General features: G+C 39.1%; 1 protein-coding gene across 1 annotated transcript in view; it reads left to right on the top strand.

Annotated features, from left to right (window-relative positions):
• The first annotated feature begins 9,607 nt into the window (after positions 1–9,607).
• The window catches only part of LOC118328092 (phosphatidylinositol-binding clathrin assembly protein-like), a 5,588-nt gene continuing 1,831 nt past the window's right edge, over positions 9,608–13,364 (top strand). Inside the window, exons 1-6 of the mRNA XM_035661696.1 lie at positions 9,608–9,685; positions 10,468–10,593; positions 10,730–10,841; positions 11,134–11,240; positions 11,337–11,378; positions 12,900–12,985. Coding sequence (XP_035517589.1) covers positions 9,608–9,685; positions 10,468–10,593; positions 10,730–10,841; positions 11,134–11,240; positions 11,337–11,378; positions 12,900–12,985 — 551 coding nt within the window. The remainder of the gene's footprint in view (positions 9,686–10,467; positions 10,594–10,729; positions 10,842–11,133; positions 11,241–11,336; positions 11,379–12,899; positions 12,986–13,364) is intronic.

Raw genomic sequence — 13,364 nt, 5'->3', positions numbered from 1 at the left:
AACAATTAATTTTTGAGTCGGAGTTAATCCATGGAAATGAGTGACTACGTTTTTTTTTTTTTTTGGAGGATAAAGTTATGTTAGCTTACTTTTATTAATTAAATTGTCTATAATATTTGTCATCCCATCATATAAACCTGTTTAAAAACAATGATAAATGGCATAGCTTTCATTCCTTCACATTAAATAACTAACATATTCTCATATTACTCTATAGCAGACTGCAAAGGGGGAGACCATTTAGCAGTAGTGTGCCATAGCAATGCCATAGTGAAGCAGCGGTGTGAATCAAGCTTGTTTCATTTCTTCCTTGACGCTGTGCGACGTGTTTGATTGACATTCCTTTTTACCGGGAAATGCTTTGGTTCTTGTTCTGCATCGCGGCGGTTCCATTCCACTAAGTCCTGCCACCAAACTAATTGGGCTTGGTGTGAAACCTCAAATTGTTCAACAGGCTCTGACAGGCAAGAGAAAAACAGCGATCGGTACAGTTGCATGTGCTTTAATAAAAGCTTGTGTGGAGTTTAACACCACATACTGTCACAGGTGCTGGAAAAAAAATCCACCTCTTCACTGTTCTGTTTTTGACAGCAAGCAAAGCCGCTGACAAGTTGCAGCCGTGTATTTTCTTATAGTTACAGTGGTTCTGATGTGCATGTAATTTTAAGAAGCAAATTATTTTCTTTGAACAACACCAGCAAGGTCACTGGCTGAATTGTAGTGTTAATTAAAAAAAACAACAACACAAACACAAAAATGATAAAAACTACAATATTACATGTTTACAGGCTCATACGCAGCAGGATTTTTAAAGGTATGGCAGCCCTTTACACTCTAAAGATATATTGGAATGATTACATACAGTATTTTTGCAATTATTTCAATATATTATCTGTTTGATCTCTTCCCTCCCTGACATCACTGCACTCTAGTTTAAACAAAAACCCATCCAGCCTGTTCCCTGTGTCTTAGCACCAAAGACCTTCATATTGTGGATCATATCTCGTTTTCTCCACTGTGCAATTGATCTTGGACTGTGAAAAGGAAACCTGCCAGCTTTACATAATTGGATTGCAAAAGATTGCTTCTTACTTTGAGGCTCACATCAATCCCTGTACGTATTAGAAGGAATGAAGTAAATCATATTGTCATTTCAATTGTCTTTTATTGAAGGTATGCATCAGAAGTGTGCATCCTACTGTATATGTCATGCTCTCTGGTATTAAAGCATCTTCCTAAAAAGAGCAACCAAATTCCACAGGAAACTATAAGAGTGACTGATCTGTTTCAAGGTGCCTGCTGCAGCACAGAGACAGGATATGCTCTCTGATTACTGATAGTGACATCCTCAAACACAGTATATTATTAAAAAGCCTATTTGGTGTATACCCAGTGCAGTTTAATTAGTGTTTTTTGAGGAATAAAGTGCTTTAACTTTAGCAATAAACTGAGAAAGGACTGTCAGGTGGAGACTGTGTGCACATATGTGACTGTTCAGATTACACAAACAAAACAAAAAACCCAACAAAAACAGTGCCTTCTCTGCTCTAAGCTTCTTCCCCCTCTGCAATAATTTCACTCCACTTTCCTTTCACAGCAGACTGTTGTGCGAGCTGTGATCATTCCCAGTTTCTGTGCGGTTGATAAAACCCTGCTCAGTTCATTACGGTTTGTCACAGGCTGCAAACGCCATGTTCAGTGGACAAAAGCTTTGCATACTAATTTCAGCCTCACTACATTTTCCAAGCAGGAGCAGCAGCAGCAGTAGCAGCAGCCAGGTGTGGTCATGTCCTGAAGAGTGTTTTACCAAACTATCCCCTAGTCACTCCTCCAGTTACTGCTGCTTTCCATTATCAAATGCTAAATGTTTGTCCTCATGCAGAGGTGAAGCACAGCATTTAATTGGCTGCTATGATCGACCAGGACAGCTTGTGTGAAAGCACATGAGCTGGAGGGGTGGCAGAGCGCTCAAGATCAAACCATTTTTGTGTGAAAATGAGATCCGAATATTAAATTACTACCTTTTAAAGATGAAAGGAAAAGTCCAGTTCATTACATCTAGGGTCTTCTATTAGTTGTAATAATGTACCCACCAAACTAATTGCAGAGATCTTTGAATATAGTCAAATTGCAGTCTTATGAGTGATGTCCATATTGGAAGAATCCACGCAATCCAATCACATCCACATCCAGTCCTTACAATTTAACTGAACTATCCTCTATTAGAGCATGTGCAGGAAACCCCTTATAGGGCGGCAAGTAACCATTATGTTCATTATTGATTAATCTGTCAATAATTTTCTCGATTCATTGATTAGTTGTTGTCCATAAAATGTCACAAGATGGTGAAAAATATTCATCACAGTTTCCCAAATCCCAAGGTGACATCCTCAAATGTCTTGTTTTGTCAACAACCCAAAGATATTGGGTTTACTCTCATAGAGGACTAAATAAAAAAGAAAATATTCACATTCGAGAAGCTGAAATCAGAAAGTTTGGACATTTTTTCTTTAAAGATGACTCGAAACAATTAATCGAAAAAATCAAAATAGCTGGCAAATAATTTAGTAGTTGACAATTAATCGATTAATCTTCTAATCGTTGCAGCTCTAGCCTCTTATATAGCGAGGCAGAAGTAAGGGTGTGGAGGTTAGGGTGGTGAATGGATGCAGGAGGCTGTCCTAACCATGATCTTTTCCTTCCTTCCTAGTGTTTCAGTTGCCTTTAAGCATAGTTTTGTCATAACTGCAATCTTTCCTTAACTTTAACCATACTATAGTTGCCATGTGTCATATATTGTAGAAAAGCAAGAATTTCAATATGTTGGCATTGGACAGCAAAAAAGATAATCCAGGTTTTTTGCTATATTAATGTTCTTATCTGGTGAGACAAGAGGGTTAAGACATTGCTACAAGGAGGTCTGACAGAGCAAGAAACACGAACAGTCTGACAATCAGACAGGTAGTAAACAAGATAACAAGATAACCTGATTGTCTAAACCACTTTGGGACCGGTTGGAGTCCTGGGTAGCCAATGCAAGCTAGCCAGCTGTCAGCAGACATCCGGCTGATGTCTTGCCAAGAAGCATAAACAGCAGTAGATGAATTAGTGTGTGAACCTTTCTGTTCTTTCTTTGCTGTAACTGATTGTTAGACAGGATGTGTGTTCCCTATAGTTGAAGCCTCTGACATGCACAGTAGTAGTAGTAGTGGTGCAATTTTTTTTATCATTAACGCTCAACGGTTTCAACCCCTTCTGACTTTCTGTCATGTCCTACTGCCGCTTGGTAAGTGGCCCACTGCTTTAAAATATGACGCCATAGGTATATCTCTCGCCTGATTTCTGGATGCGGCCGCTGTTAGTGTCAGGTACAGTGAGAATGAAGAGTGAGAAAGTCCACATATGGAGATGGTGCAGTGGATGGATGACTCAAATAAATGCAGGACTTTAACCCAGGAGACTGCTGTTTATGTCCTGTGTGAAACCAAAAGCAATCTTCTAAGATAATGTATTTAAGTTACAATCTTTCCCTTGACATAACAAAGTAGTTTTTGCAGTGAAACCTAACAATAACCACGTAAGTTTTATTTTGTAACCTGACATTGCATTTTTATTACTGCTAACTTGACTGTGGAACCTTGCACATCCCAGAATGACGTGAGAGAGGCACCTATAGCATCATATTTTGAAGCAGAGAGCCACTGACCAAGTGCTATATTTGATGAGGTTGGGAGGGAATATGACTTTTTCAATAATTCTTTCAGTCTTATTGCAGTTTGTAGAAAACAAATTCATTAGACTCATGAATCGTGAATTTTTTTGGCCATATTGCCGTGCCCTACTGTAGGTCAAAGGTGAACCAAGAGGTCAATCTGTAAACTGAGGCAGATATTTTCAGTAGGCATTTGGTCATTATACTGTTAACCCTGGTGCTCTCTCCAAAATACGCTTGTGTTTCTTGCTGCTTCAAACTTCTTTAAATTGCTGTTGATGGTGACTACAATTTTATTATTATCAATATGTCGAAAACCTTTGAAAATAAATTACTTTAGTAATGAAAAAAAAAAACAAAAACATCAGTTTACACATTGATTCATGATTAGTGTTCAATCTTTATGACAAAATTTTACAAAATGTCCATTTAATACCTGACTTTGGAACATGACCCAGAAAAATATGGACTTTTTTTAATGCCATCTTTCAAGTCTATGTTTTCAGTCAATGAGTCTTCCTTATTGTTACTGTCAAAACCAACCCAGTGTGTGCAAGATGAATGATCTATGATAGACAACAAATGACAGCAGGGGATTTAGGCTGTGTAGACACTACATGTACAACGTGCTGAAATGTTTGCTGATTCAGTTTGATTTATTTGATGAGAACAGCACCGTTTGACTTTACATGGCACTAAATCTCAAACGTCATCCTCCAGGTGATCTGCTTGGAGGTTCATTAAGAGGAAAGACATAATCAGGCCAACTATAGCAAACGACCGGAAAGAAAAAGTCTTCTGGCTGCAGGAAGGCTGGAGTAATAATCATATTTAGCTTTTTATTCTCATACACTTTTCCAGCAAGTTGGTCATAGTAAAACCTTTAGTTGTGAAATTTGTTTTGTACTCCCTATTGCCAAAATCTCTTGCTTTATAGATTACAAAACCCAATTGCTGAATTATCTCTTCAAACAGACTATTTCTCAGTCCATATGACTTTCATTTACAATCCCTGGTTCTCTTCTAACTGGGCAGTTGGAAAATGAACAAACCACACACAAAGCTTGGCACAAAGAAAACTTGACCACTGTGTAAGTAGGATCACACCCAAGGAACAAAGCACTTATGGCATTGGCCCATGACTCTGAGCAGAGAGAAGGAACACTTAAAGAGGAAACTGGCTTTTCCAAAATGTACTAAAACATATCCGCTCAAAATAGATTTAACTACTTTGCACAATCGACTTTACTCTGGTTCAGGTTATGCCTGCTCAAGTCTGTCTGTCTTCCTGCAAGTTGCGTTTTTGTTCCCACAGCTGGAGTTCCTGCTGCGTTGTTGGAAACCCTGTGTGCGATCAAGCTTTGGATTGTGAGCTCAGCAGCCCTCTGCCTTTCAGAACATTTGTCTCTGAAATGCAAAGTAGCCTTTGTGGTATTTTGAAAAAGTTTGTAGTGCACTTTGAATTACATTTTTGGGATGCTTCCCAAGACTTCTTGGTGTTTTTGTGAGAGTTTGTGTACACTTTGGACTACTTTGGTATAAAATCTTAGAGCAGTGGTCTGGACCCCCACTAAGGGTCGCCAAAGCTTCATGGGGGTCCCGAAGCCTTCTTGATGTTAAGGGGTGTAAGAAAACTTTTAAAATACAAACTTTGATAGTCTTCAATTCTGATAAATTCTGTGTTTTCTTCTCCCTGCCACTTGGCCATTGTACTATTTGCGAATTGCAATTTGTGAAAAAGTTCAAACAAATATCAGGAAAACTAATCTCATATCAAAATGTATCCAAATTGCTTGTTTTATATAAACTCCATAAAATGTAACTTAGTCAGGGGTCGTCAGTTTACACAATGATAGAGGGCTGTCCCTTAATGAAAACGGTTGGTACCCCACTGTCTTAGAGCGTAGTATTAGTTAGGCAAAACACGGAAGCTGAGTCTGCATTAGCTGATTGCTATCAGCTGTTTGGATGTTACTTGACACTGGGTAATAAATCATATTCATGCAGGAGTATAAAACCTGACACGTCTCACTATTGCTCTGCTCATGTCAAGTTTGCTTGCTACTTCAGTTCCTTTCACCATGATTATGTAAAATATTTTATGTTCATGTATGTCATGTATGTAAATTTGTTTGATAGACATGTTCTGAAGGTTACGGTATTGCTATGTATGAAAAATAAATGGTCACACTGCAGGAATTCATTTTCTTGCAAACATGTTTTTTTAAATTGACTACAGCCCTAAAAATGTCTGAAAATATTTTGACTGCATATTGAAAATTCAGAATGTTATATTGGCTCTTTGTCATTTTATTGAATGTAACCATATACTGTAATCATTATCGTAAAGTTATGTTTGGTGAGTGTATAGGCAAGGTGTGAAAAGGTGGACTGCACCAGTGATGGTGTCATGTCACAAAACCCTGATTAAATCTCCCACTTCAATGCTGTCATACAATAAAACATGAAAAAGAGTACATAGTAGTGTACTTTAAAATTCAGTGAAGCACAAAATAAGATACTTTAGCGGCACATCAATCAGCAGGATGTTTCCTGGACTTTATTGTGCAGTAACTGATAACATCTACTCAGTTATGTAGTGGTAGACAAGAAAATAATGAAAAATCATGATTGCACTCACTGTCACTGCAGAACTAATGAGTGTTTCAACCCACGTTATGGATACATGTCTACAAACAGACTCAATACATCTATGATGCAAAATGAAAACATTACTCATACTGCATCAGCTACAGTTTATATAAGGGAATATAGAAGGGCCACTCTTGTTACCATGAGACTGTAAACCTGAACTGCAGATTTTATCTGAATGAGAAAAACCAAATGGTTCTCCTTGCTTCCACTTTACTCTGTCACAGAGAGGGATTTGGCCTGCTGATGTGCAGCTGGCTCATTCAGTGTTGCTTTGAAGCCACTTGATGCCTTGGAAAGACATACGGCCTGTGTGACCTGACATCACCCTGCGTGTCCACCTGGCTGTAAAAGCTGACAACAGTGCTGAAGTCCTGGAACTAACGTGTTTCACTATTTCTGCCAAAAGAGTCTGAACCACCACCCCCACCCACTCGCTTAGCTGTTCGCTGTCTATTAGGACTGTAATGCAAGGGGCAAACTCTCAAAATTTGAAACAGCATATGTGTGCTGAATATAATAAAAGAATAGTAAACAAGCATAGTTTATGTGTGTGTGTTCACATTTTAGCCATGTTAGCAGCTCTATGGATGGCAATGTTGGTCTGTTGGTTAATCCACCTCTTTGGTCCAGATATATCACACAAACCTTTGAATGGATTGCCATGAAATTTTGGACGAACATTCATGGGCCCCAGAGGATGAAGCCTAACAACTCTGACGATCCACTGACCTTTCATCTAGCACTATCAGCAGAAGGTTTTCACTTTCCAACATCCCAACATCTACTGGATGGATTGGCACACAGTTTACTAAAGATATTCACACAATGTAAACTAATGACTTTGGTGACCCCCTGACTTTTCCTCTAGCACCACCACAATGGATTTGGTTGAAATGTTTTAAAACTTGCCATGACATTCATACACACAGTTGTGTCTCCCTCAGGATGAATTGTAATAACTTTTGTGATCCTCTGACTTTTCATCCAGTGTCATCATCTTTATTTTTAATCTTCATTTATCCAATACTTGTACTCTAAACGAATGGCATTCCCATGAGCCTCAGCCGAGTAGCAAATGTTAGCATGCTGATCTAAACAATGGCAAACATTAAACCTGCTACATCAGCATTAGCATTTTAATTTTTAGCATTTATCATGATAAAGTTAGCATTTAGCTCACTGCACCACTGTGCCTCAGGACAAACATTTCCTTTTGTAAATTTTGAGATTGCTCAAAGTCTGGATTCTGGTATTTCTTAATGTGAGCATAGATCAAACATGAACTTAATATGCTGCCTTTAAATGGAACTTGTGAGCTTGTGATTACGACATAGGAAGTGGTGTACACTTGGTGTTAAAGTGGAAAATTGTGAGAACACAGCTGCTAGGCAAAGGCAACATGGACGCCCAAAGACTGTTGGCGTCTAGAAGGCTAACAGTTACCTAAAGGGAGCAAGCTGGCAATGTAATGCAGGAAATGCAGTGGCGTAATGAAAATATAAGGCCATTGAAATGTTAACATTTTCCTCAGACATATACAATTATGAAGAAAAACTATATGACTACCCTTACAGTATATTAATTTACCGTGCATTTACTTCCATGGCCATTTCTGAAAATGTCAGCAAACAGGTCACAACTCTGAGCTTTCAGAAAATACATACATACATAGGCCTACTGAAATTCTGGACATGATTGTTACCCGCTTACAGCAAGAACAATTGCTCATTTGTTTGTTTTATTTGTCACAGAGGACATTAGCAAAAGAAGAAATGTATGTCACACTGACCCACATGGACCGGGAAAACATGAATAGGCCTTGTAGATTTACATTTAGGGAAAATTCCGTATCCCACTGGACAAGGGATCATATCATTTATTCTGCGTGCATGCATGTATTTGTCTTTGTCTTTGTCAGTTAGTTTGACATTCTAGTAGGTGGTAAAAGTTCACTAGATGTTTCCAACAAATAGATACAGTAAATATATAGAATAAAAACAGCCCTTTGGAACAATGTTACTATCTGCACTATGAAACGGACCCTTCCTTGGGTTCCGGCACCTTTTCCTGCTGTGTGAGTAATTTTTCCCTTCTTGTTCTGTCGGATCCATGATTATTTCTGGTGTTTCTTTCACTGAAATGCCCTGCCCCTGTCTGAATCTCTTAAGCCATTTTGCAACTATTTCACCACTTATGGATGATGTATGAGGTGATCCTCTGCTTCCCTTGATAATATCCTCAATGAATTCATCAAAACGATAGCGAGGATTGGAGGCCAAAATGTTCCAAACTTAACAGAAAAATGAACACATGAACATATGTCAGCATTATAAGAACTACCAATGTCCCATCTGCTAACAACGTGCTTTATGACCTATATTGCAGTCAGCCACCAGAAGGCGATTGAGTGGTTTGGCTTCACTTTTGGACAGCTGTCATGTCGTCCATCGTTTGAACAAATGTTGTCAACTAATGTAATCTGGGGTTTTGTAGAATCAACCAATATCAATGTTATTGAGTATGCAGACAAATTGTTGGCCTTGGGGGACACTTATATGTGGTGAATATTTGAAACTTGTTATCACGTCACTGAGGTCCTGTACTGCACTTAAGCCATGTTCCATTCACTTAAAGGGGAACTTCAGCAGATTTTTACCCTAGTCTTGATCACTAGAGGTCTCAGAGTACTCGATAGGAAAAAGAACGACCAGAATTGGTTCTAGCAAACTGGAGTTCCTGCAGCTAATGGCCAGAGCTCCCAGTTAGTTATAATACACTTCTTGGGGGCATCTGTATTCTGAAGAAAGAGTGCCTTGTTGCTCCTCTTAGACAGCACAACGATGTAATTTAAAATGTCAGGGCCCCGTTATTGACAGAAGACATGGCCTTTTATCAACTCATACGTTGTGCAGAAACCGTACAAACAGTGACTGGTGCCTACCTGGTTTTTCCACCGCTCGCTTCACCGAAAGCCCGAGAATAATCGAATCACGGAGATAATGCCTTCGCGCGGACGAAAAAAAATTAGTTTCCCCCTCAAAATGTCGCATGTCTTCACACACTACTCTCCGGGGTTTGTTACAGCTTCCTGCAACAAACAATTTGCTTCTTGCGTGCGTTTCCCTCCAACAAGTGAAAGAGTGATCTGTCCACTCTCTTTCTTCTTCCTTACTCTTACCGCGAACAAGGTGTAGCGCTGAAGTCCCGTGGATTTCGACTGTGTTGGGAGGGGAAACGGCCATGAAGAAGAACTGTTGGTGGCAGGAGAGTGTGAAGAACCGGGGAGAGGGTAGTTGTGTGGAAGACATGGACATCTTGGTGAGGAGGGAAATAGAACTTTTTTTCGTTGGCGAAGGCATTGATCTTCCGTGATCGATTATGTTGGGCTTTCGGTGAAGAGCGGTGGAAAAACAGGTGAGGCGTCGACCCGCAGTTACTGGTGTTGTGTACCGGTTTGTGCTGGCAACGTATATGAGTTGAAAGGGCATGGTTTTGTCACGTAAGGCCGTATGATCATGTCCTGCACACGCACAGTTGTTGGTGCATGTGTGTGTCTGTTGAGAGGGAGGAGGCAGAGAAGGCAGCTCGCTTTGAGGGGATATAATGGCCCCCAAGAAGGTGGGTATTACTAAGTAACTGGGATGAGCTGCTGGCGAGTGAGCGTGCAGGTATCGTGCCGGAGGTTTGGTAGAACAGGCAGTTTGTCTGGTCGTTCTTTGTTCGTTATCGACAGTACTCGGGGATCGCTCTGAGATCAAGACTAGGGTAAACATCTGCCGAAGTTCCCCTTTAACTGATTAATTTGTATCTATTGCAGTGTAACTGTAAGGGGTGTAAGAAAATATTGAAAAATATCGAATTGCGATGTTTTCTTTTGTGATATTGAATATATATTCTCAAAAATGAATTTTTGTATTTGAATGGTTCAGCAAATTTGATAAATACAAATGCAGGAAAACATTTTTTACTCGGATTTTCTGCATGTGGTTGTGTTCTTTTTACTGTGACAGTTTTACTAAAAATAGAATTAAAACAAAAATCACAATATATCGGTATATTGAATTGTAACCCTTGTACTGTGATATGTATTGTATCGCCAGATTCTTGTCAATACATCTATCTCTTTGCACAGGTCTGATGGAGTGATGAGAACTGTGAACACAGAGAAACTCCTCAAGACCATCCCTATCATCCAAAATCAGATGGACGTGTTACTTGACTTCAATGTGAGTGCTCAGTATTGGCTGCACCAGTTGGCGTTTAAATTGATGGCTGACACTGGGTCCATATTTTACATGTTATTTGCATTTTGTGACCAGTTGGTTGTCTCCTACATACTCAAGACCTCCACCTTTCTTCCAGGTCAACGCCAACGAACTGACAAACGGTGTGATCAATGCAGCCTTCATGCTTCTGTTCAAAGATGCGATCCGACTGTTTGCAGCATACAATGAGGGCATAATCAACCTCCTGGGTAACAACAAGCTTTTGTTTGGGCGCCGTCATTCTGTTTCTCTTAATAAAATATATTAGTCTCTCGAACATAGATTAGCCTAGCACATAGCATATCTAAGTACAGGAAATGAGAACATTGACTGAGGTTCTAACTCAGGCTTGCCATTGGAGCACAGAACAAAAATAGGCGGGGCTTAGGAAGGGTGAATTAAATGTATATACCCTATAAAGATACAAAAATTACACAATTACAATTGTAAGGAAAACGATGATGGTGTCTTTTTTGTGTTATTTTCTTGTTCCTTTAACAGAGAAATACTTTGATATGAAGAAAGTCCAGTGCAAAGAAGGACTTGACATCTATAAGAAATTCCTTACACGAATGACAAGAATCTCAGAGTTCCTCAAAGTTGCAGAGGTAAGTCAGGACCCCAAATCAGCAAGACAGTAATTACAAAGGGCCTGGGATCATTTAGATCCGTGCAAATTCTGATACTCTGTTCTCGTCCTACAGCAAGTGGGAATTGATCGAGGGGACATCCCAGATCTCTCTCAGGTAATGCAAATTCAAAACATATCCATTTGGCATTGTTGCAATTACTTCAAATAACTTGCCTTAACTTTATCTCTTTGCTGGCTTTGCCAAACTAAAAAGAGGAGAATGGCCAAATTTGGGGGAATTAAAAATGAATATACTATTATTTATATAATGTGCATATATTTATAGAATATACAGTGTAACATCCCATGTATTTGCCATGACACAGCACACAAATGTACTTTTAGGTGGCAAATCGTCATGGAATAATGAATGAATACTGTCAATATGCAGCTGTAATTGAATGACACTTTTATATGAGTGAGCAGTATATGTATCTGCCATGCCCATAGTTTCTGTTTTATGTGCTGAGGTTATAAGATATCCAACACTGAGAATTATTCGCAACTACAACACAATGGAGTTGAGTAAAATTTTAAGGAATAGAAAAAAATATTGCTATTGAGTTTGATAAAAATGTTGGTGTTCTACCAACAAAATTCCACTCACCTTCATTGTGTTTGGGGACCAGAGAGTAGGGTTAAGCAAGTGAAACCAGTATCATCCGAATCTAAATGAGTCATTATCAATATAAAGTTGAGGATGTTCTGTAAATTGTTTTTAATAGCAACTTCTGATCAGCCCATGTCAATTTCAAATTTAAATTAAAGCTTTAAATAAAGTTTTTTTTTATATTTGTTAAAACAGAATTAGATAGATAGATAGACTGGCGTATTCACTTCTCCCTTTCCTTAACATCTTGTGACCTCGAGACTTAAAACCTGAACAGTTCACATGCAAATATATGGATGAACTGAGCCTTTAAATTTGCAAGGAATTCAGCAGCTCATTATTGTTGTTATTTTACATATTTTACATATATGTTTTAGTACCAGTTACACTACTAGGCCCACTGTAGGTTTAGTGACCTCCATAATGCGAACTTCCAGAATTTGGCTATTTTTGTCTTCTTGCAGGCTGCTAGCCCCCTGCTGCTTCAGGTCTAACATGTTCTAACACCAAGTGCTGTGCTAGGCAATGCATGGGCCCACTGCTGCACTCACAAACACCTTCCAACTCACACTCACTCCTGACCTTGCACGTCATACAGCAAATAAAGGTGTGAATTAAGGGTTTTAGTGTGGTTATATGGTAGGTCCAGTCACCTGCTGAAGTTGTGCATTATGTGCAGAATCTATTTATTTGCAGGCTCTGTTGTTCACTATGCAATTAGAACTTTGCAACTGTAGCCAGAATTAGAGCTTTCTCCCAAACATTTCTTGGTATCTTGACTGTTACCACCTTTATTTTCTGTATTTTCCCTTCCTTCTATCTCTCCATTTTCAGTTTACAGTTTGTGTAAGTATCTGGACCTTTTCTCTCTCTGTCTCTGTGTTTGAGAGTAACTCTGTTTGTGGAGTCTTGGCAATAACTTGCATGCTTCATTTTAATTTTTGGTATTTTTTCTTCAGAGGACATTTTGTATAGGGCTTTCCTCAATTTATGAAAGTTAATGTGTGTCAATTGGATTTACGCTAGGCCCCCAGCAGCCTGTTGGATGCCCTGGAGCAGCACTTGGCCTCTTTAGAGGGAAAAAAAGTCAGAGACTCAACAGCAGCCAGCAGGTAGGTTTGCTTCGTCTCTGTTCACTTGATCTGGCTCTATGCCATCCGGGCTCAGAGCAGAGGCTCATGTTTGCTTCAGCAACTTGATAGTATTGGACTGATTTTTAAAGTTTGTTTTTTTTTCAGCATGGAAGATAGTTCAACAGTTGTATTAGGACATGTGTACAAATGTCAGCTTGGAACAAAATTGTAGCAAAATAATTCCCACATTAAAATCCTTCAAAGGTCATCTACTCCTTCTATCTTATTAAAAATTCCAGAATTCACTATAAAGTATATAATATTCACTCCATTCTCAGTGGATGTGCGCTGGTGGCTTCCAGTTAATACATCACACTACACAAGTTGCATACTGGACCAGGATGGACTTCCAAACTAT

The sequence above is a fragment of the Morone saxatilis genome, unplaced genomic scaffold (genome assembly GCF_004916995.1).
Source record: "Morone saxatilis isolate NCDOM2014 unplaced genomic scaffold, NCSU_SB_2.0 Contig18, whole genome shotgun sequence".
NCBI classification, from domain to species: domain Eukaryota; kingdom Metazoa; phylum Chordata; class Actinopteri; family Moronidae; genus Morone; species Morone saxatilis.
This window is presented reverse-complemented; position numbering and strand designations above follow the sequence as displayed.